General features: G+C 39.5%; 1 protein-coding gene across 6 annotated transcripts in view; it reads left to right on the forward strand.

Annotated features, from left to right (window-relative positions):
- Positions 1–23,830, forward strand: part of LOC123987024 (sodium-coupled neutral amino acid transporter 3-like) — a 43,498-nt gene extending 19,668 nt beyond the window's left edge. For 2 of the 6 annotated variants that reach the window (XM_046075541.1, XM_046075544.1), the window contains exons 3-17: positions 1,323–1,355; positions 1,566–1,659; positions 2,886–3,001; positions 8,997–9,070; positions 9,401–9,493; positions 9,708–9,789; positions 13,253–13,335; positions 14,942–15,000; positions 15,387–15,533; positions 16,369–16,448; positions 16,882–16,982; positions 17,608–17,732; positions 17,883–18,027; positions 18,950–19,053; positions 20,738–23,830. In XM_046075541.1, coding sequence (XP_045931497.1) covers positions 1,323–1,355; positions 1,566–1,659; positions 2,886–3,001; positions 8,997–9,070; positions 9,401–9,493; positions 9,708–9,789; positions 13,253–13,335; positions 14,942–15,000; positions 15,387–15,533; positions 16,369–16,448; positions 16,882–16,982; positions 17,608–17,732; positions 17,883–18,027; positions 18,950–19,053; positions 20,738–20,842 — 1,441 coding nt within the window. In that variant the 3' untranslated portion in view covers positions 20,843–23,830. Of the gene's footprint in view, positions 1–89; positions 365–1,322; positions 1,356–1,565; positions 1,660–2,885; positions 3,002–8,996; positions 9,071–9,400; positions 9,494–9,707; positions 9,790–13,252; positions 13,336–14,941; positions 15,001–15,386; positions 15,534–16,368; positions 16,449–16,881; positions 16,983–17,607; positions 17,733–17,882; positions 18,028–18,949; positions 19,054–20,737 lie in introns of those variants that run through there. The other 4 variants (XM_046075543.1, XM_046075546.1, XM_046075540.1 and 1 more) reach the window with 3 other exon arrangements.
- The last annotated feature ends 235 nt before the right edge of the window (positions 23,831–24,065 follow it).

Below are 24,065 nucleotides of genomic sequence, written 5' to 3' on the forward strand. Positions count from 1 at the left end.
GAGAAGAGAAATTAATTAAAAAATGACAAAGGGCTTTCTAGTTCACTTTATAAACTATGAAAGTGCCCGTTTCATTGCAAAATAGTACGCTAATTACCCATATGTTCTCTTTCACAGATCCCAGGGGAAAAATAGAAACTTCTCTCTCAGCGAACTGACACAGCTTCAGACATTTACACATTTAAAGAGATTCATTCTTACATACACAACAAGGCACCAGAGCAGATATGAGTGAGGATAAACCAGCCGAGACTGTGGAAAGTGTCCCTGCTGAGGCAAACGCTATTCCTAATGGGAAAGGCCATGATCCTGGGGAGGAGATCACAGCATCAGTGAAAACACCACCTGCAGAGGACGGTGAACAGTGAGTATAATCCTACTTACAGTCTACACAGTCTATGTAAATCTATTAGGAATACCTTTTTAACTTGTTATTGCTGAAAAAAGATGACTTTTCCACTGTCTGATACTGTTACCTTATTTGAATGGCAAGAAACCACCTGGGGAAAAATGTTTTTTTGTGAAATACAAAGGCTAAATCAGTGATAAAGAACCTTTCACTTTGAGAATCTCTCTCATTTCAACATCCAGTCCTCTATTATAGGCCTGCTGCCACCATTTAAGCAAGGTGATTTGAGTCACTGGGTGCTTTTAGTTGTCGTCTTAACGTGTCATCACATCACATTACACACTGTGTGTTAAAAGAACATCAAGTGACATAGGTGTCATCATGTGTAGCTTGTCTGTGTGCCTGTGTCTTTACTGATCGGGAGGTTACCCCCATCAGCACAAGAAGGACCTGACTCTCACTTATTTGGCTGGAATTCCGTATACACCACCATTAAAATATTATCTCAATGGAAGGCCTCAATGCTCACAATATATTAGGGAGAGACAAAAATAGCAGCTAATTGCGTGTGTTGTGGTGAGATTGATTATGTCACCCTGCTGCCTGTGGTGGCACTTCAGCTTTGTCAGTAAAGTGACAGTAACAGCTAATAGTGTTTATCCATTAACTGCCTGGTGATGTGCCATTGATGACATTTACATCCTACCTGCTCACTTATTGTACTATCATTTGTGCTGGATAATGGATGTGAGGTAAATGCATAATTATCCAGACAATGGTTGTCTAGCAATATTTGTGTCCTTTCTATGTAATAAATGGTTTAATTAAAATGTCTCTCTCCGGGATACAGATGGTAATTTATAGACAGTCCTTCGCTGTATTATTTGCCTTATTATATTTTGACTGAGGGTGTTGTTTTTCCACTTTGTGCTCTCCTTGGGTGATGGATGGCCTTTCTCTACACTGCTTGTAGGGAAACTGTACCCAATAGTGCCCAGAATGCTAGGTATGTATGAAATAATAATGTGAGAAAGAGAGAATGTGTTTCAAATTCAAGGTGCTGTCTGCCAGAGATGTGTGTTGAAATTAGTGTAAAAATGCACAGAAAAGCAAATTCTGGTTCTAAACCAGAGCCTGTTCTATAAAAAAGAAATGACAGCGTTTTTGTTTATTGTAGTGTTACCTCAAGTTCTTTGACGGTGTTTTTTTCCATTAGTCCCCACAGAACCGAGAATACAGAGGCCAACCTCCCAGAGAGCCAGGAGTTCTTATCAGAAATGGAGGACAAGAAGACTATACGCTTTACAGATGTAAGTTAAAACACAGCCAATTGGCTTTTTCTATATATATCTATATATATATATAATAATTAGGGCTGGGCAAGTTAACAAGTTATTATCACGTTAACGCATTAATTAGCTTTGGCAGACTACGCTGGATGCAGCGTCTGGCAGATGTAGCTAGATAAACAAAAGCAAGACAAGCAATCAAATACCATAGCAAAGTGGATAGCTACACACTGCATGCTGATTAGTATTGGGGAAGATAGATAGAAACGTTCTTAAAATCGCAACGTAGTCGCTTGGCCCTGCGGAGTTGCTCTGCGCTCCGGTGATCAGACAGCCCTCCGCGAGTAAATGGCAGACACTATAGAGAGTAACCATGGCAATAGCTTCTGTGCGCTACACAGCTGTAGCCTATTTAACTTAAGTTAAAATTATAGTCTACATAACTTTAACTGATAAACCTTCATCTAGTTATGCAGGGATGCTCTGCCATGCGAATTCCCTCCTGTTGATGTCCTATTTAGTAAACAGTAATAGATTCTGGAAACTCACAGACAGCGGGGATCAGTCTCTCTTCCAATGATTTGTGCTGCGCTTTCCGTACATAAAAGTTCAAGACAATTCAACTTCGGACTGCTGCCGAAGTTGAATTGTCGCTGCTCCTGTCGCAATGCCAGCGCCTCCCTTCCTACACGCTCGCCTCTCATTGAAAATGAATTACGAGGTGCGTAAATCGCTTCTGTGTGAAAAGACCTTAACAGGGACACTTGCTAGTGAACATAGACTGTTTACGCTGTTGCCTGATAAAAGATACCTGCTGATACCTATTCAGAAAAAACAAACAAACAAGAAAACTGGACTCTGATGGTAACTTTTTTTAACAAGCTAGATAAAAGGTAATGTCCTGGCAGTGGCAAATAGCATTGGTTTTATATTTGATTTGATTACATTAAAGTTTAAGTTGAGATTTACAAGAAATATTTTATTGCTACTATGTAAAGGGCATACTGCTGGTAAAAAGCACCTGCAAAAAGCATTTGTTTAAAATGTTTGCAAACCACATATTATTGCACTTTTGTGTACATAGCAGTACAATAAATAAAAAATGCACGATACACTACTTTAGAATTCATTATTCAATTTTGCGCGTAACAATGTGATTAATCGCGATTAAAATTTTTAATGGTTGCCCAGCACTAATGATAATCTAACATTTATTTCTCTCCTGTCCTGTCTTGCATTGACTATAGTTTGAGGGGAAAACCTCGTTTGGGATGTCTGTCTTTAACCTGGGCAACGCAATCATGGGAAGTGGAATCCTAGGACTAGCGTATGCCATGGCCAACACAGGGGTCGTCCTGTTTTTGTAAGTTTGATACACTAAATATTTAACACCATGATAACAGATTGGAAGCATTAGAATAACTGAATCACATCTCACAGATGTTGTCTGACTCATTTTCTTCCCGCTAAGGTCTTTCCAGTGGCGATCTGTGTCGCACATAAATAGTACCTAATTGTATTGTAACTGTCTTGTATTAAGCAGGCAGCAGTCCCTGTTTATGACACAGAAACCAATGACACAGGGCACATTTCCTTGATGAATAAAGTCTCCTTGATGAAAATGGCATACTGGAAATAATTTACTTGTGCTATAAACGAGTGTAACTGTAACCACAGATGCAGAAAATAACCTCATAGTTTCTGTGTGGTTGATTCTCTGTCTTTAACCAGTGGGTGTATATACTGTATACACGAGGGGCTTAACAATTTAAAGCCTCCGCACCAGCAGCATTGTCTGTCAGGATAACGACGTCACAGTCGGTCCACTGCAGCTTTCAGGTTGATCATTTATATTTTCATGGAGATGTTTTTTCTACCTGATGGCGCTGGAGGTCTTTGAACCTTTGAGCTGCAGTGAGTTCTCATACGTTGACTCTATGCAAGAATTAAGCGTACAGTGACACTAAAGAGATTAGTCAAGCAAACACTTTGTATAACCCCATTTACTGTAAGCCATGTTTCTGGTGCTGACCTTCTCTGACAAGGTTTTTTTCCTTCAGACCTGTTAGCATTTGGATGCTTTAGTGAGTATTTATTGTATCAAGATGGTGTACTGTTCTATTGTAATGTTCATCATAATAAGAGGAACATGTAACCCAGGGTACCATTGGTGCATCACTGAAGTGTTTTTGACACTGGCTCAACATTGGAGCTCTGTGGCAAAGAAATAAGCTATATCTTTAGTCCCACAGACCATACTTGTTAGTAGCCACTCAATTCATAGTTAATTTTGGTCTGGACAATAAGAAAAATTCAGAATATCTCCAGCCTTTGAAGCCTGTAGACTGGCTTATTGTAATTCTTCTGGCATTGCCATTTCATTGTATGCACTGTGTTGGCTTCATCATCAGCAGTTTTGTTGGCCATCCAAACTCTCCTGCCATCGGGGAGAGCAGATCTAGTCTGCTAGATATTATTCACGTACTGTGCCATAATATCAGCTAGTGGGCGTAGTTTTATTTATGCAAGTTGGATTCTGCATATAAACCTAATGAAGCTCTGTGGTGAAATATAATTTAAACTTTGTATTGTTATAATATTGGAATGATGGGCTGTCAAAGCTTTACGCGCTCATTTTGGTCTTAAATACACGTGTTACTGCATTCAGGATTTCTCCCTTTTTTCAGGAGCTTTCCAGCTGTAAGATTTTGATCTGTTTTGTTGCTTGTTTCTCAAAAATAAGCAGGCAGGTGTTTCCAGAGGGTGATCTCACCAGATAGCTACAGCGACAATTGCCGTTTTTCCATTGCCAGTACCAGCTCAACTCGTCTCGACTCGACGCTACTCGACTCGGTTTGGCCGTCCTCCGTTTTCCATTGCAGATAGTACCCTTCAATGTAGCTGGTCGTCATAGCAACGCCAAACACAACTGCTGCAACGTAATGTTCAATGCGACACACACGCAACCTACACACTAACAACTGTCTCTGGATTTAAGTTAAAACGTTTCAACATTACTCAGAATGTAAAGACAGATAAGCGGTATGAAAACCTTACAGTTGTGTTTTCCTCTGACGTTGTTCCTGCAGCAGTCTGTGTAACTGTGGGATCAGAGGGCTCCTCCCGCGGGTTGGCGCAGGCTTCGCTCGCCGCCACTTACGGAGCTCCTCAACTCCAAAAACTTTCAAGCATGTTTTTGTTCCGCCATCACTTCTTGTAAAACTGTCAATATTCGAAATCTACACAGTTGATTTCTCATCTCAAAACTTCTCAAAACGTATTTAAATTGTAAAATATAAAACTTTGTGTTGCTGGCCTCTGTCAGGCGCGTGCAATGATGATGCAGTGAATAGTGACGATTCTCTCTGACCAATCAGTAGTCTGCCATGTTTTCATGTCACATTTTAGTATCGCCTCAGCTCACTTGCAGTGAGTCCTTTTTCTGTGGAAGATTAAATGGCACTGCTGTAAACACCTCAGTATTACTTTTTTTTTTGTTTTGAAAATTCAGGCAGTGCCTTTTATTGTAACTAAGCATCCCTGAATAAAATTACAATACAGAGCTCCAGTGAGAGGGGAAACAATGATTTGGATGTTTGTATAACTTGTATTACGTGTATTTTTTAAGCTCTGGTGAGGCAGAAGATTTCACAGCAAACAGAAAAGTAATAGCATATTGACGTTCTTGATCCAAATCAATCTGGGAGCAATGTGAAGCTAGTTTCAATGTTTGACAGCTACCACCGCCCTAAAATATCATTCAAGGGCATTATTTGAGCTCTTTTCCTAGGCAGTCATATCTGCTGGATTTTCCCTTGTGTTAGAGAAAGCTTCTTATTTTGAGCTGAGTTGTGTGACTGAGGTTTTTCAAGCTGTCTACCGTCTGGACTGGCTGAACTCTGTGTCACCAATGTTTTTGACCCTTGGCTAGACAGGAGATGAAATGATTTGCGTTTTACTTTGATGAATACACGTAATCGCGTGAGAATTTATAGTACGTGACTGAAGGCATCAGAGAGTGTGTATTTATCCGTCTTGTTATAGATGAAAGGTTGTGTTTTTGTCTCTTTGTGTCTTTGTGTGCATATCTGCATGATCTTGTGTCAAACAATAGAGTAGCCACTGAGAAAGCAGGCAGGGTCAGTGACATATTTAGCAAAGGAGTAGTGGCAATTTTTATGTGTTCCACACTGGACTTCATGCTGGTGATTGCCTCAAAACATTATTTTTTTTCAAGCAGTGTACTGTGTCACTCTGAGCCCTAGGTCCTGCTCCTAAAGGGGACAGAAGACCTAAAAATGAGATGACCGTGTAAACAAAGGCAAAATAAATGCCTACAGCAAAAAAATGGGCCTGTTGCTGAGTATTTCTGTTACCTAGGTTGTTCTTATTCCCTCCACTGACTGCCTGCTGCAGACACCTTCTGCACATTGAACCTTGAAGAATTATGAAGCCTTTCATTCATCCACTTCAGGCTGCACACTGATCTGAGGCACGATGCATCAGTTCACTCCACGTAGGTTAGCATTTGCGCATCATTGTTTATGTCTATTGAATTAATCTATGAATATATTCTCAGAATAAATCAAATCAAGAGCGGTGTTGTTGGGTTATTGTCAGGGATTAGTTGAACAATAGGTATGTTTATGCTTTATTTGGCACTGAGTACAACCTGTATCCAGTCTTATTTGAAGTTGCAATACATGTCTAGACTGTAGTGAAGACACGAGTGGATTAAGAGCAGTTTTTGGACTACAGTGAGAGCCACAATTTGACTCATGCTCTTAACTTAAAGTGGTCATATTATGCTCATTTTCAGGTTCATAATTTTATTTAAGGGTTGCACCGGAACAGGTTTAAATAGTTTTATTTTCAAAAAACACCATATTTTTTTGTCATACTGCACATTGCTGCAGCTCCTCTTTTCACCCTGTGTTGAAAACTCCGTTTTAGCTATGATATGATACATCTCACTTCTACATGATCTTTGTTGGGAGTTGCACATACGCAGTTCCTAGTGAAGGACTACTAGCTGATCAGAATCAGAGAATGACGGCTTGTGAAAAGCCGGTAAACACAGCTCCGGTTCAGCTGTAGCCTACAGGTTGCCGACCAGCTTAGCAACATGGACTGGAGCAAGAGTTTCAGAGTGGTGAGTTATTAATCTGTAACAAATGTATCTTTCAAATATAAAGTTTTAACTGAGCTCTGTCTCTACATCACAGTAACAACTTTATGTCCATTGACTGCCTGGAGAGTACGTAGTGTTTGGAATAGAGAGGGGAGGCAGCAAGCGGATGTCTTGTCACTGAGTGTTTTTCCACCGTTTTTTTTTTGAAGGCATGTCTGACTAGCCGCTAGGCAAGCATTATGACACATGTTTTCTTGTGATGTCACAAGAAAGCTGTTTTCAGGCATTTCAGAGCAGTGTTTTCTGTGGGAGATGGGAACGCCCTTTGGGCTGGACTTTGGACTTTTTCACTTGCATGCACAAAAAAGCTATATAACTCAATAAAGGAGAGGGTGAAGCCATTTATTATACCTAATGATTGTTTGGGAATGTCTTTTGTTTCTGTATGCCTCATGGCCTGACAGATTTTTGTTGGCGGCTGCAGAGGCTTCAGCAGGTCAGTGGCCCTGGCCCTGGTTGGAATGCAGCGGGGTGGAAAGCTGTGAGCAGAGCTACAGTGACCCAAGTGTGTCAGTCTGTCTGACTGTCAGCAGATCTGTCCTCCCACTGCCACTTGACTGACTAAATCCTCCACTGCAAGTCAACCCAACATTCTTTCACATAGTCTGAAAAAAAGACAAACAAGAAGAAAAACAACAAAAAAACTGCTTAACTGGCCAAGAGTCGAAGTCAAGATGAAAGACGTGCTGTCTGGCTTTTCCAAAAGGAGAGAGGAATGAAGGGAGAGTGTGTTGTAAGAGAGAGAAAGTTAATGTCGCCAACAGTAACAACAAAAGAGCAAGGAAATAGAAAAGAGTTGGAATGGGGTGGCCTGGGTCAGGGAAAGTCAGTAGATAAGTTCCCAACACTCAAAAGTCTTAAAATAAATGTAAGGTCTAGTAGTTTGAAAATAAGTATTTAATTCTAGTAAAAGATGTAATGTGCAACTTGCAAGGGTGCTTATTTTTAACGTGTTGTTGTAGGTTTGTGGATACCGTTAAGAAATCATACTAATTAGTCAGTGTCTTGAACAGGGCTGCTTGTCATTTTTCAAAACTAGTGCTGATAGGGTCGCTGAAATAAAGCAATACATCTTTTGATACTTCACTTTGAGAAAAACATAAATCTTGTTTGCAAAACTTTATTTTTTGATTAAAGAAGCCATAGTTCTACAATGTTAAATGTTGCCTTAAAGCAGGCAACCAAGGGAGAACTTTGCTTAAATAAAATACAAATAAAGGGCAAATTCTGGATCTGTCTGAGCAATAAATGTGTAAAAAGATCACAAACCTGAGCAAACATTTGATACCAGCTTTCAGTACTTGACAGTTTTCAGTAGACACATTTTGGTTAGTTCCAAAATAGTATTGAGGTTGAGCCCTAGTCTTAAAGCATTACATGAACTGTTAATGTCAAAATTGAATAAGTACATCCTCATAAATAAAAGCATCATGAATCAGCCTATGAATAAATACTCGTTTAGTCTATGGTAAAGACAGAAAAATTTAACCTTGCTCAGATTCTTCTCGGGAATGATTTTTAATGAGAGCATATTATTTGAGGATGGATTACAATTATTCCAGGAACCAAATAGATTAATCTAATAATCAAATAGAAAAGATGGAAGCGTATCACTGCAGCAGGATGCCTGAAGAGGAATAACATGTAAAAACGGTGAATATGAGTCAGTGGAGAGAGGATGATTGCAGTCCCTCTTGAGGAGGAATCTCTTACTGAAAATGGAAGGAATGACTGTTGTGACTGAAGTGGGTTATTCCACCAATGAGGAGCAAAGAGGATAAGATTAATGTTTACAAAGGATTTTCCTCATTCTGTCAATCTCAGCTTTGCATTGGAAATGTTTTTGTTTTTTTTAACTGTCCATCTGGGGTTTGTGTGTGTGTGTGTGTGTGTGTGTGTGTGTGTGATTATTTACTGTGGCAGAGGGGCTGACAGGGCAGCCTCCTTGGCTCAGCTTGAGTAACAACCCAGGGTAAAGGGAGGTCTTCTTCCAACACTATCTATGTACCGGGATTCCAGAAAATGTATGCTTGTGCTGCAGCTATATAAACTACATAAAATTTTCAGTTTTCAGTTCATGAGAAAAATGAAAACATTTGGTTGAGTGGTGATTTAAAATGGCGTTTCTGCAGTAATACTGGACATGTCTGTTGTATGTCTGTTTCAGGGTACTTCTAACAGTGGTGGCAGTCCTCTCATCATATTCCATCCATTTACTGCTAAAGTCCTCTGGTATTGTAGGTATGTATGTATCCTCACAATCTGCATCTTCTGATTCAAGGATTCAAGGAATGTGTTGTCATATGCAATAAAATGTCACGAGCACATTTCCCTGCAATGAAAAACTTCTGTCCTGGCTGCTCCCCAAACACCTTGGTGCCATCTACAAATTAGCGAAACCTCAGATGATAAGATCACAATGTGTGAACCCCCAGTATTCTATCAACTGCTGCATAAGTTGTCATGTACAAGCTTTATTAGATTTACAGTCACATTACAGCCCTATGCCCTTGTTAGTATGAGTTTTTAAAAACATTGATAACAACCTTTTATCTTGTATTTGTGGCTCAGGTATTCGTGCGTATGAGCAGCTGGGCTACAGGGCCTTTGGGACCCCGGGGAAGATGGCAGCAGGTATTGCCATCACGCTGCAGAACATTGGAGGTGAGGTCACACCTGTCCTCACACTTACGTATACATACATTTTTAAAATGTCCTCCTAGTGATCTGGGATAATGCTCATATTATTGTGTGAGTTGCTGTTTGGGATTAATATGTCCATGCTTATGTGTGACAGTGCTTTCATTGTTGTACTGTTCATAAGCCTCTGTGTAGTTTAGCACTAACTCATCAGTGTGTTTGTGTCTCCTTTCCACAGCCATGTCCAGTTACCTGTACATAGTCAAGTATGAGTTTCCTTTGGTCATCCAGGCCTTTCTGAGGGTGGATAAACCTGCAGGGTGAGCGGTCAAAGCATGACATTCATACTATGCAGTAACACGGTGACTTCAGATCCGGGGAACACATACTGAGATGTCATATGGGAAGGAGTGCATGTCTGATTTGTAATTAAATGTTGATGTTAAACTCCAGTATGTCCTTGTGAGAAAATTACTGGTAAAAAATTTCATAATTTTTATTTTTTCACTTAACTCAAAAGCTGTAATCCTTAAGATTTAAGTGCTAGTTAATCTGTGACACTCATGGTTAGTGGTGGTAATAGAAAGTGTAGATTAACACTACAAAATCCACACAGCTACTCTGTTAGAAATACAACAAAGGAGAAACAGATCCATTTACAGCACAGCCAAACAAACTCATGTTGTTTTAAAGCCAATAATTAGCCTTTTTCCATCTTGCCACGAGCAACTGCAAACTGACTTCAGCTGGAGTTGGAGATGTGCAGCCCGTCACCTGCAACTCCTCATCTAAAAGCTCTTTCTTTTTTTCCATTACTTCCTGCAATATTGGGGATGTTGGAAATGAATTGATTTAATGAAAATCTTAAGAATTATAACTTCAGTATCATGGCTCATGCTACAAATTGTGCTGATGATCACTGTATTCAAATGAAACGATCGAGTGCTGCCATGTCCTGCGTGTACAAAGATTTTAGCTTGCACAGAAAAGTTCTGTCAGGCTGTGCCAATTGGCGTGCCTGGTGCTGCTCTGGATGTACTGAACAGCTGGTGTGAGAACAGCTGTGATAGTGACCCTGGAGGAGGAGAGCAGCACGGCCACCGAAAAACACTCACATCAAAACACAGCTAGACTCCACGGCCGAAAACATAAACCATGGGATATCACTGGCCACTGCAGGTGGCCTCTGAGACAAACAACACTCATTTCCTTGGAAGAGATTTCGAGTGTGATGTTACCCTCTTACTCCTCAACCCTTACCCCAGTTAGAACCTCTCCTCACCTACTTTTTCGGTTTCAAGAGAAGTGGGTGAGTAGGAGGAGCAGGGGTGAGAAATGTCCGCATATGCCCGGTTACACAACCCTGTATAAAATGGGCAAAGAGTTTCCTGGAACGTTTTGCCACAGACGGTTAGTCTGTCCCTAGTATTAAAATGCACAGTGGAGTGATGACATTTGGCTGCTTCTCACAAATATTACAACACGGATAACTAAAGACACAAGTACACGCACTGCTCTGATTTCAGGGAATGAAAACTGCCACCAAGTTTGCTCTTAAATGTTGATTGATTTATCCCACTATTTACAGTCACTATAGGAGTGATATAGTGCGACGTCATGGCCACATTGTTTCCTGGTGTGCGCTCATTCTTCTCTGTGTAGCAGCGCTTGGTGCTGTTGGTCACAGTCAACAATCACTGTTTATTTGAAAAGACAGACTAGATTGTCCCAGTGGCATTTCATCCTGTCAGTGGGTGTGTGTTTAGATTGCTAATCTGTACAGGGGGTGGACTAAATAACAGGGACACCTCAAAATCTGATGCAATAGAGTACAATAGCTCTGCAACAAGTACTACCTTATTATAGAATATAATTATAGTATAATGGTGGAGCTTGTAATAATAATTTAAAATTAATTACAGCTTACAGTGTTCAGTTTTTGTTGACTGTGTCTATGGATCATTATTTTTAATAGCAAGCTAAAATCAGATGAAAAAAATGCTAATAAAAGCAAACAATGACATGATATTTTTCTTAATTTGAGGGATTCTGGTGGTGCGTAATCAGAAGCTCATTTGCATTTTACCCCCAAATTTTTCCTTCACTTTCTGGAAAGTATATTTAAAGTGTCTTCTTTCAGCAGGAAACACTAGAAAATTTGCATGCACGGGGATTGACAATCAAATTAACTGAAACTGACCTGCTCCTTTTAAAAGAATCCGCATCATAGGTTTTAGTTAAACTCTTTGATGGTAGTTTGTGGCGCTCTTCCACTGGCACACGGACACAGTGTCAACAAAAACAGAACATTATAAACTTTACAAAAACACAGTTGTTATTGTTGCATGGACGTTGTATTGGACTATATGTATGTGGTTCCTGTTGTTTTGCAGATGGGTGTGTGTCTATTTGTGATGTGTGTTGCTTTTAACAAGCCTGACCCTGCTCGGCTCACATGCACAATCAATAAACACCTGGGGCTGTGTCTATGCGTTTGTGTGCATGTTCGTTCAACCAGTCAACTTATCAGAGAGCGAGACATCACTGTCGAGAGTGGTGTATGCATATTTGATTATTAAGTTTTTTGCACTATCCCTGATTATTGGTGATTGTGCATTTGTAAAATACTTCATGTTAGTGTGTATGTGTGTATCAGTGTTGATGAGATATTGTGTACCTGGTCCAGATGGCCGGAGGGCCGGATGACAACAGGATAGATGAGCCTTTGCTTTTGTGAGATGTGTTTGTATGTGTGTGGCCAACAGATGTTGCATCTCTGCAGTGTCTCTCACCTGATAGAAGACAAGAAATTAATCACCCCTACGGTGTCAATCTAAAAATAGCTCAGAGAGGTTTGTTTCCTGGACTTGGCTGTGCATGAGATAGTAACATGTGGTGGGTTATGTCAGTGGAATCTCGTTGTCACGTGTTTTTTCCAAACATCTCATATTCATGTCCTCCATTCTGTCAAAGTGGTGTTTTTCAGTTAGGCAATAGGATGTAACTACACTGCACAGTGTTTGCAGTTTGCATGCTGAGTAGGTTTCCTCCCACAGTCCAAAGACATGCAGGTTAGGTCACGGTTCTGGTTTCCCCCATCGCAACCCCACCCCTCAAAGAAATTTTTGATAAGCCATAAAAAAGCCTGTAAAATGTTTTAATGATTAATTATATGTTATATTTTCTCTAAATTTGATCTCAAAGAACACAGCCTAAATGCTGTTTCAAAGCCTTCTCCACACTGCCAGGATAATAATTCTGGAAGCCAAAGACTTGTAATTACATTTTAATTATTTTTGATGTATATTGTGTCTAAAGTACCAGAATCAGCCAACAACACTATCATTTGTAATTTGTGTGTCATGTTAAGTTCTCCTAAAAGCATCACTATAACCAATACTGAGGACATGACCTCTGTGTCCTAGCTACAGCCACAGTTCTTAGTGTCCAGTGGTACAGTGAGCAAAGAGGCTTATGTTTTTCCACTCTAGATATTTGATTTCATGGCAACCAGTTGAATGTGATTTGTGTTCATTTCTGCTCAGCTGTGACTTGGCATTGTTGTGGAGATATAAAATAATTCCTTAATGAGTACCTCTGCTTTTTCTGCCACATAAGCCTTATTTTTGTGCACCTCACTTTCGATCTGTTCACGCACTTTTATCCTGTGCCCTCTCAATCAATAGCCGTCACAGTGCCAATGCTAACAGAATTGAGATTGAGAGGAGCGTTTGAGCCGACATCAATACATTTAAATCTCTGTGTCTTTCTGCCTCATTGCAGTGAATGGTACCTCAACGGGAACTACCTCGTGATCATTGTATCTGTTGCTGTAATATTACCACTTGCTCTCATGAAACAGCTGGGTGAGTATGTAATATCATGTGCTTCTTACAGTGGGTTACCAATTTCGTTTGTGTTTCAGCCTGGGCTTACATCTAAATCCTGTGTTGTGTTACGTTTCGCATGATTAGGCTTTGACTACGACTATGTAACAGCAGCCACTGCAGCTACAAATGACAATTACGGGATAGTATCAGATTCTGCACTACTGTTTGGCATTAAGCTAAAATGCTAACTAACTGCAGCACAAGTGGAAAAGAGTAATAACATCAGCCAAATGACTCAGTAATGTCAGCGTTATTTACCTAAGTTTGCTAAAATTAGTCACCATGTGTTGTTTCTTCTCTTAAAAGTTATATAGTCTCGCAAAAATACTTAAAGAATAATGAAAAATCCCCAGATATGAAAATATTATGTATTTGTTAATAAAATGTGGTATATTACTCTATGTGGAAATTCTTTACTTTTCCTAGCTTGCCAAATTTTCCCCCCAACATAGTGCAGGGCTAGGGGCGGAAAAGGAGCAGTGGAGCTCATAGGGTCTAAATTGTTGCAAAAATTTGATACCCACATGTGGATGTGTTTTTATTATTTAAGGGTGTGTTCATTTCTATGTTAAAGTTTTATTTTCAGTTTAGATTTTTTTTAGAGCTAACTGAGCCTGCTCCCTCATTCCCCTTTCCTCTTCCTCCACTGTTGTCCTGGCTAATGCCCCTGCTTCTTCAAGTCACACCTGAAGCAATTGTGTGTGTGGCCATGTCTGATAATTGGCAACACACTGCTAGATTGACAAGAGTTCATTCATTTTAACAGAATAAGTCGTTTCTGACACACACAAATCCAATGTGTAGCACAGGGTTGGTCATGCAGTCTGTCTGCATCACAGTGCTTCAGATGAGCGAGTACATGAAACAAATACAGAGAGAAATAAGAAAAAAGCAGGGAAAGCCAGTTTGGAAGTGGGAAAGGGAGGTGTATTGGCTGACCTCTTGTAAGAAGTCTGTCTCCTGCCAAGAAATTAAGGACAACAGAGCCAGTCGATGCAGTCCAGTAATGAGCTGTGACCCCCTCAGCACATTAAATAAGTCTAGTCCACGACAAGGCTTGCATAACAGACAGCAGAAGGTACAGTTCAGCAGGAAAATGCTTCTTTGCCTCACTAATGATTAGTTAGTTAAGCTGAGATGGGAGATATTATACATAGTTTAAATTAGTAGGGGTGGGAATCACCAAAGGCCCCACCATATGATATTATCACGATACTTATGCCATGATACGATATTATTGCGATGTTATTTTAAACATATTGGAATCTATACATTTTTTTCAATTAGAAATTGTGTCCCCAAAGGAAAACTCTTTTTCTAGTGGACTGAAAAATCAATTGAATGTATTATTATAGTACCAATAAAGTCAAATTTTCCATGTACAATTTATATAATAATAGATCGATACTTGGCGTCTCTGTATCGATACAGTATTGCCACGGAAAATATTGCGATACTATGCTGTACCGATTTTTTCCCCCACCCCTATAAATTAGCGTATTCTACCTGTTATCTGTGGTGTAATATATTTCGGAGAAATGCTAATGAATGAATGTGTCTAATGTGTGAATGTGTCTTTTAGGATACCTGGGATACACCAGTGGCTTCTCACTGAGCTGCATGGTTTTCTTCCTCATTGCGGTATGTCCTCTGACCGTTGGTAATCATACATGTAAACTATAATATGTATTGCTTCTTGTCTGTTGGCAGAGACATCAATGCAGCATATTCAGATGCACTGGGATTAGTCTGTAACAAGATTTTCTTTTCACCTTCCCACCACCTCTTTAGTATTCCCTACTCTCTCTACTCATTGCCATGGAGTAATGTTTGCAGGCTGCGGTTCCAGGCTGTGTTGGTTCTCTGTCTTTCTCTGACCTAGTTTTGGCTGTGTGAGCTGTAATCCACGCATTGCTTTCTCTCTCTTTCTCTGGCTCTCTCAGTGCCATATTTTTTTGCTTGTCTGTATGCTGACTGTGTCCCACAGCCTTTGTTTCTGCTTAATAGCTCTCCTCTGCACTGTACAGGTCATCTACAAGAAGTTCAATATCCCATGTCCATTTGCGGACTTTTCATTCAATAGCACTGCCAGCGTGCTGAATGTCAGTGTCACCGACCCTGGTGGGGAGGATGATCCTGCCTGTATTCCCAAAATGGCCAACCTCAACTCACAAGTAGGTTTACGCATGTCAGTCAGAAACTGCAAATCTACCTCCACCGCCATGGCCACTGACAGACACTCACTTATGTCATAGTCATCTTGAGCATGTTGCCAGTGAAAGTTCACAACTCAAGCATGTAAATCACACTTGGTTTGAAGCACTCAGTTGCACTCAAGAAGAGATCAGGGCTTTTATCAAGCTGTTAATGATTAACAATTGTCTGTGATGAATGCAAGGCTCGGAGATGGACAGTGACCCCTGAGCTGCCTGCCCCTGCCAGCAGAACAATAAAAATTGCTTTGGCATTCTGTTGCTCCCAGTGAGATCATCAAGTTTGCCCTTTGTAGGCCAAAGAAAGGTAATGAATGAAATGGAAAGACCTGGCATTTCTCTAAGTACTCTTATTTATTTACACAGGGTACATACCTTCACAACAGGAGAGGACTCCCGAAAGTCTCTTAATCACAGCTAAATGCTTAAATTTGTAACATAACATTACTTAATTTTATTGAAGCAATTTTACTTTCCAGAGCATTAGCAAATGCTAACTAGTTGTTCCTAAATGTTTTAAATCCGATCAAGTGTTTATTAGCATCCCTTAAAGATGTATGAAATTTTCCTAACCCAGGCTGGTAAAACCAATCCCTGCTGCTTAGTAGCTTATAAGTAAGGCATTCTTAAACAGGCTAAAGTTGGTCCGCAGCCAGGCCCAAGTTAATCACAGGGAAACAATTAGCTCTCTGTGATGTGTCTAAGGGAGTAATGGGCAGTACAGCGCGAGGTTGGTGGTAAGACGTCTGGTATGGCGCTGCTGTATCTATGGTGACGTGTTGGGCTTCATTTTCAGACGGCCTACACCATCCCCATCCTGGCGTTCGCCTTTGTGTGCCACCCCGAGGTGCTGCCAATCTACACAGAGCTGCGCAAGTATGTTCTTATGGTGGAAAGGTCCTGCTCACTTTTGGACAAGAAATCAGTTGCATTACAAAGGGGAAAGCTACTATGTCTGATTTGTGCTTGGCTGATCGCAACCTAGTCACATGCACTGCTTTCACTTTATTTTGAAATGCGTTGGCACTGCTTGTATAATGTAGCATGTTGTTAGTTTAAATTTATCATCTTGGTTTGAACCACTGTTGCTTGTCTTCCTAAGATTAAGTGTGACATGTTATTGAATCTTTGAGGCATATTTCAGCAACAAATGTAGCCCCGCAGCTGAAGATGGTATTTTATGGTAACTGGGCTACATGCTTAGTGTGTGAGCTCATACAGTAATTTGACAGTGGATGTCCTGATGTTATGTGTGTGTGTGTGTGTGTGTGTGTGTGTGACATCACATGGCAATATCTTCTGATTTCAGTCCCACCAAGAAAAAGATGCAGCATGTGGCCAACATCTCCATTGCAGTCATGTACAGCATGTACTTCCTGGCTGCCCTTTTTGGATACCTAACTTTCTATGGTGAGGCCTGGTCCTCCTCCCATTGCAGAATATTCTGTCTCTCTCTTCGTCTTGCGTGATCTGTCTATCTATCTGTCTGTCTGTCTGTCTGTCTATCTGTCTGTCTGTCTGTCTGTCTGTCTATCTGTCTGTCTATCTATCTGTCTATCTATCTATCTATCTATCTATCTATCTAGTCATTTTTGCTACACTGCCTAATTTTTGCTTCTTTATTTCTTTATTCATGCTTCTAATTAGTTAACTGTAATATTGTCATATTTGTTTTCATATGGCATATTATTACAAATGAATGCCACAGCAGAACAGTAATCCTGAAGGCTGAAAAGCACCATGATGCCTCTGCCCCCTCTAGTGGTCATATTGTAGATCTTACGATAACCATTTAATCTCCTAATGTAATCTACTGTACTGAAAAGGCATCATGATTTATGAAGGTAATTTGTACCTATATTTTGGATCTTAATAAAGCATGATTTCTGCATTAGTCTAATTAGTATTTGTTATGATATACTATCAAATTTTATTACTACAAGTTGTTTTGCCAGCTGGTTTTTAGGAAGTGGTGTTCCCTCATCATTCTTGCAGCTACTCTATTCTATCCCTCCTCTCTTTTGATCTCTTTCAGGTGAAGTGGAAGCAGAGCTGCTTCACACCTACAGCCGTATTGACCCGTATGACACTTTGATTTTGTGCGTGCGTGTGGCTGTGCTCACTGCTGTCACACTCACTGTTCCCATTGTGCTCTTTCCTGTAAGTACAATTTCAGCACCTTAGGTTTACATGTTGGCTCACTTGGTAAAGTTATAAAAACAGTAGTTTTCTTGATGCAGTGAATCTACGTTGTATTAAAGTAGTAAAGTACAGTGAAACAATTGAAAATGGCTTTTTTGTTATGATCAGGTACGGAGAGCGATCCAGCAGATGGTGTTTCCCAACAAGACCTTCTACTGGCCCCGTCACATCGCCATTGCTGTCATTCTGCTCACTTTCATCAACCTGCTGGTCATCTTTGCCCCCAACATCCTGGGCATTTTTGGAATCATTGGTAGGTTAGACCAACCCTGGCACAAGGGTGGGTTGGACGCATAAAACACCAACATTAAGGCAGACTCAGTTACTAGCAGAGGCACCCTGAAAAATCCTGATTAACTTTCATGTTCTCTTTAAAGCATACTTGGCCAACCCTCCCGATTTTCCCAGTTTCCTCACAGGCTCACAAATCTCCTGTATTTCTCCTGATTTATGACAGATGTTCACAACTTTTTTTCCTTTTCATTACTACAACCTGTTTCTGGCACTGTACAGTGTATAGAAGCCCTACATTTCTCTCTCTACTGTTCCCACCCGGACAACAATACAGCTACACCAAATGTTGTTTCCTAGCATGCACGTGACATGGAAGAACCCCCCAGGGTTCAGGGTTCTTAAATCGTCAGGATTTTTCATGTCTCAAGGCTGGCAAAGATGCTTTAAACTCTGGGTATCAGTAGTAATATTATTTACGCCTACATATTTCATATTTACACTTTCTTATATATTATATTATATTTCTATATATAACAGTTCTTATAATATACGTTGGTATTCTGGATATTCCAGGACTTTAATGGAAAAGAATAAGAAGACATATCCAAGATTTTGAGAACAGCAATTAAATATCTGGAAAGAGATCTTATTCAGTGTCTCTGATCATTTTTGTGGGGTGAAGGCCACCCAGCAGTACTTTTACAGATCCATCCAAGTGTCCAACAGACTCATTCTCACTTCAAACATTAAATTCAAAATCCACATATCAATTAATTTCTGTTGGTGGAACAAAATAAATATAAACATCCTTATCTACTAATTTCCATAAAATCACTACAGTGCTGGCAGACTGGCAGCAGCACTTAATGAGAACTGCAGGGAGTGAGAATTCATAGAAGATGAAATTCATTAATAATTTTGTGTTTTTGTCTGCTTTCCAGGTGCCACATCCGCCCCTTGTCTCATCTTCATTTTCCCTGCTGTCTTCTACATTCGCATTGTACCCAAAGAAGAGGAGCCACTGCGCTCGGTTCCCAAAATCATGGTGAGCATCTAATGAGAATAACAGAAAAGTTCAGTTTAGTTGCATTTATTTTAGGTAAGTTGAGGATATATAAAGATGATCTGTCTAAAGGTATAGCATCAATATACAGTAGAAGCTCTGTGGATTGAAAATGACAATATTTAAAATAAAATAAAAAGGTTTGTATCAACAATTGTAGTGCAGAAATGCCAAAGATATGTTTGAGGAAATTTTGAAAAAGTGATACCATGACTTTCATTCAGTCATATTGCCACAGGTGTATCAAATCAAGCACCTAGAGCCTTTACATACATTTGTGAAAGAATTGGTTGTTCTGAAGTGCTCACTCAATTCAAGCGAGGTACCGTACCCCAGTCAGTTTGTGATATTTCTTCCCTCTCGTAGATGTTCCACGATCAACTCTATGTGGTATTATTGCAATGTGGAGCATTTAGGAACCACAGCAACTCAACCACAGAGTGAGGCGCACAGTGCCTCAAAGTCACCAACGTTCTGCTGACTCAATAACTGCAGATTTCTTAGTCTCCTCTGGCATTAACATCAGCACACAAACTGTGCGCTCGACCTTCATGGCATGGGTTTCCATTGCCGAGCAGCTGCATGCAAGCCTTACATGACCAAGCACAATGCCAAGCGTTGGATGAAGTGGTGTAAAGCAGGCTTCCACAGGACTTGGTAAATGCCAGGAGAACGTTACCTGCCTGACTGCATTGCGCCAATTGTAAAGTTTAATGGTGGAGGGATTATGCTGTGGGGTTGTTCTTCTGGGGTTGGCCTAGGCTCCTTAGTTCCAATGAAGGGAAATGTTAATGCCTCAGCTTACCAAGGCATTTTGGAAAATTCTATGCTACCAATTTTGTGGGAACAGTTTGGGGAAGGCTCTTTTCTTTCCCAGTATGACTGTGCCCAAGTGCACAAAGCAAGGTCCATAAAGGCATGATTGAATGAGTTTGGTGTGGAAGAACTTGACTGGTCCACATAGAAAACCTTCCCAGGACAGTGGAAGCTGTTATAGCTGCAAAGGGAGGACCAACTCCATATATAATGAATCCTATGGATTCAGAATGAGATGTCATAAAATCTCCTGTAGGTGTGTCCCAATACTTTTGTCAATAAAGTGAATATTCTGTCACATAAAAAAAAAAAGAGAAACCTTATTCCAGACTGAAAAGCAGTGTTTTGCTGCCCCCTCTGGTTGAAAGTTTCAAGTCTGTTTTATCTAGCGTCACTGATATGTGTGCTCAGAAGTGCGCTCTGTTGCACATGTAAGCGCACCCAGTAGTCTCGGTCACGGTGTACTGACACATCCTGGAGTACATGTCTATCTCACTGCAGCATGGTGACAATTTAAACTGGAATTAAATAAGAGGTCAGAGGACTAAAAAGGTTCTCAGGTGCCATCCAGGGAAAAAAACGTATAAACTAATTTAAAGATTTTTTAAATTCACAAATATTGAAATCTGTATCGACCTCAAAAAAGACCTAAAAATCAGTATTGGTTGTGATTTTAGCCCATTGGTAAAGTCACACGGAAACATTTGTTTTGTTAAAGTCATTCACATAATGATTTACTGTGGAAGTTGCTGTAAATATCCTGACTGAAAATTATGCATCCAGTTGATGATCTCTGCGTCTCCTGTTCTCTGTTACTCTCTTTAACTCAATCGCTTGTTCTCTCTTCTAGGCTGCCTGTTTTGCTGGGATAGGCTTCCTGTTTATGATAATGAGTCTCAGCTTTATCATCATTGATTGGACATCCGGCACCAATAACGCCAGCAGTGGTCACTAGGCATCACCTTCCTTTTTTTTTTCCTTTCCGATTTTATATTGTTGATTTAGATTTTTGCTGTAATGTTTTTATTTTGAAAAATGTTCGTGAAAAATGTCCGATCTTTTACATCAGAAAATATTGGCCACAGAGGGGGGAGTCTAGAGTTGAGGAAGGGTCTTCACAAAAAGCTCTCACTCTAATGACGTTACTTTGTACTGTGCATCCTGCCTAACAGTGACTGCAGATCCAGGCCAGTAGACTTTCTTGGAAAGTTGATAGTGAATTTACAAAATAGGCCAGGTGCATAAAGATTAATGCTGACATTTGGAGGCTGTGCCTTGTGAGATGGATGTAGAAAACAGAAAAGTAACTAGAGAAAGCTGCTGTCTTTATACGCCTGTCCCGTTGTTGGTTGTGAGCATCGGCCATCACACCTGCTATCCCTCTTTTGTCCTAAGATCCTTTATGATCTGCAAACTGCTACTCAGATTATAGGACACAATCTGAGGCACCTCTCGTTTGAACTGTTGAATGAGAGAAATGCATTGAACGATAGACAATTCTTTTATGATTTTAAGTCTGTTATTATTATTCTAAGTTATTTGAATAACTACAACTTTGCTATTCTGTGCAACTGCAGAGGAATGTGATAGTACAGGCTATTCCACAGAAAGAAAGATAGGTTAAAGGAATAGTTCAGCATTTTTTGGAAATATGCTTAATTTGTTGCAGAGAGTTTGATACCACTCTCGTGTCTGTACAGTAAATTTGAAGCTACAGCCGGTTAGCTTAGCTTAGCTTAGCATAGCATATTGACTGGAAAGTGTCAAACTATTCCTTTTTAAGGTGTGCAGCCTTTAGCTCCTACTCCACTAACTTTTGCTGCTGCTGTGTATTTTAAGGTTTGGAGGTATTAACATTCTCCCCTCTGACAGAGCAAGGGGAACCACAGAAGTGGTACCGTTTTGTGAGCACATTTATCCTAACATTCCTACACAATATGATCTAGATGTATATTTTTGTTATTAATCACTACTTGATGAAAACCTCAGAGGACATGATTCTCAGCTAGGTCGTACATGAGGAGATCAATATCAGAGAGGCAGGTTTCAGGTTAAGAACATTTTTAAATGGTTCTTGGCTGTCCAGATCAATACATAGAATAATGCTTATATTGTACACAGAGTTTTCTTTTCTGTATTACCATGTAAATGACAGTGATAAATGGTACTGAAGACCTCATCAGTTGGAATGTACAGATCAGAGTGATAAATGAAAAGATGAAAGTTACCACTCAGTGTTCTTAATCATTGAGTAGGGATGATTTTTACCTGGAAGATTTGATGTGTTGTTTCTGCACATTTACTGGAAGTAATCAGAGATAACCAAAATGTGTTTTTAAAAAACAACAGGGTCACTTCATGAAGTGGTTAGTAACAGTTTGGTGTCTGTAAATATTTCTGTGTGCAGCACAAGCTTGATCCCTAACAAAGTCTCTAACAATCTTGAAAAGTTGAAGGTTAGCAATAGCACTTTCCTTTGAAAAGCACAACCTCTTGTAGCCAATAATGAAACACAAGCAAATGATTTGTGAGAAATTAACATATTTGATAGATGTGATTTAAAGGTGTGTTCCTTTGCATAACTAAATCATTAATAAATTAATCTAATGTAGATTACGAGACAATGTATCGATGGTATAATATGGATGTCAAACACTACTTGAAATGAAGTTTTCCTGTGAAACCCTGCCATCATTAGTTTCCTCCTCTGGTCCGTTCCGTAGATAAAAAAAACTAATTAGTTGGAGTAGTACTGTTGGAGGTTTTTAAGTGTCCGTGTTGTTTAAAAAAGAAAACATGGCTCCACAGTATTTGAACTATACTACCTATATGCGTTTGTGTTGTTACACCTGGACCTATACTCTGATCTGAAGTATAATTCGAGTATTTGTCTCCTACCATTGATAGATTAACTGTTGTTTTAAACCTCATGTGTAATGTTTATTCGGCGTATCAGTTGAATCTGATTCAGTAATGAAATGCAAGATGCAAAACCATGTTAATGATCAATTTTATGTTTTTTTTTTCTTATATTTGTCTTTTATAGTCTGTGGTATATCATCAGTGGTATAGTTTGGGTCACTTCTGACTTCCTCGCTGCTTCTTGGCAGACAGTAACCCACTAACCTGGAGTTGTTAGTGAGCTGGTATACTTGCCTACATTTCATTGTTTTTTTAAAATGATAAATTCTGTTACACCAGACAATATGGGTATTGTATGTATGGGTATTGAGTATGAGTATTGTCCTGTCAATTTGTTACACGACAAACCTCTTTTAATCCCCCTTTTTTTTCTCATTTTATCTAGATATTTGGTTGTCTTTATGTGTCTGTGTGCAGGGGGAATCATCTGAATCAGCCACTGGGACATAACTTATATTTAGTGTTTATCCAATGCAAGGTTATATTTATCCACAGCTTCCTGTTCCTAGTTTGACCTTAGTTTTTGGCTGTATGTGTGATACAGCTATTTGGGAAATGTAATGGGTGTCATAAAGAGTTTTTCAATAGTATGCACACAAAAAATTCTTCAAAACCTCGCAACATGCAAAAAATAAAAATAAGCAAGAGGTATCAGTGGCTGATACAAGATGATCTCTGAGGACCTCTCTTTAGATCTTAGTGTTGCTTAGTGTCTCCCTCTTTCTGTGATTTATTGAAACGTGTATGATTGAATAGTAACATATTAAATATTGACATCGGCCAGCATTTATAAATAATGTATATAAATGTATACCCTTTATATTCTATATGCATATCTAGTTTGTACAATGTAAATAGCAAAGTTTTAGTCCAATTAAAAATATAAATGTAATCATTTTCAAAGTGCTTTTAAACCTATTTGTCCTTCGATTCATGTCGATTTTCTCTATATATTTTAATATGTTGCTGGCAGTTATTGTACTGTAAACAATGTTGCAATAAAGATAATGAGGTAACAAAACTTTGATCTTTCATCATCTATCAGATATGATGATCAGGAAACTACAGGGGTTTTTTTCTCCCATTGTCCTTCACCCTATTAAATGGAACAGAAAGTTATATATGGACTGAGTAAGTAATCATTCCTTATATTTTATACAGATCAAAAATTCCAACGTTTTTTATCAGTCCTGAATGAAACACTTTCATAATGCCACAATTCTTTGACCTATATATAATATATTTTTCAATATATA

The sequence above is a fragment of the Micropterus dolomieu genome, linkage group LG18, assembly GCF_021292245.1.
Source record: "Micropterus dolomieu isolate WLL.071019.BEF.003 ecotype Adirondacks linkage group LG18, ASM2129224v1, whole genome shotgun sequence".
In the NCBI taxonomy this organism is placed as follows: Eukaryota; Metazoa; Chordata; class Actinopteri; order Centrarchiformes; family Centrarchidae; genus Micropterus; species Micropterus dolomieu.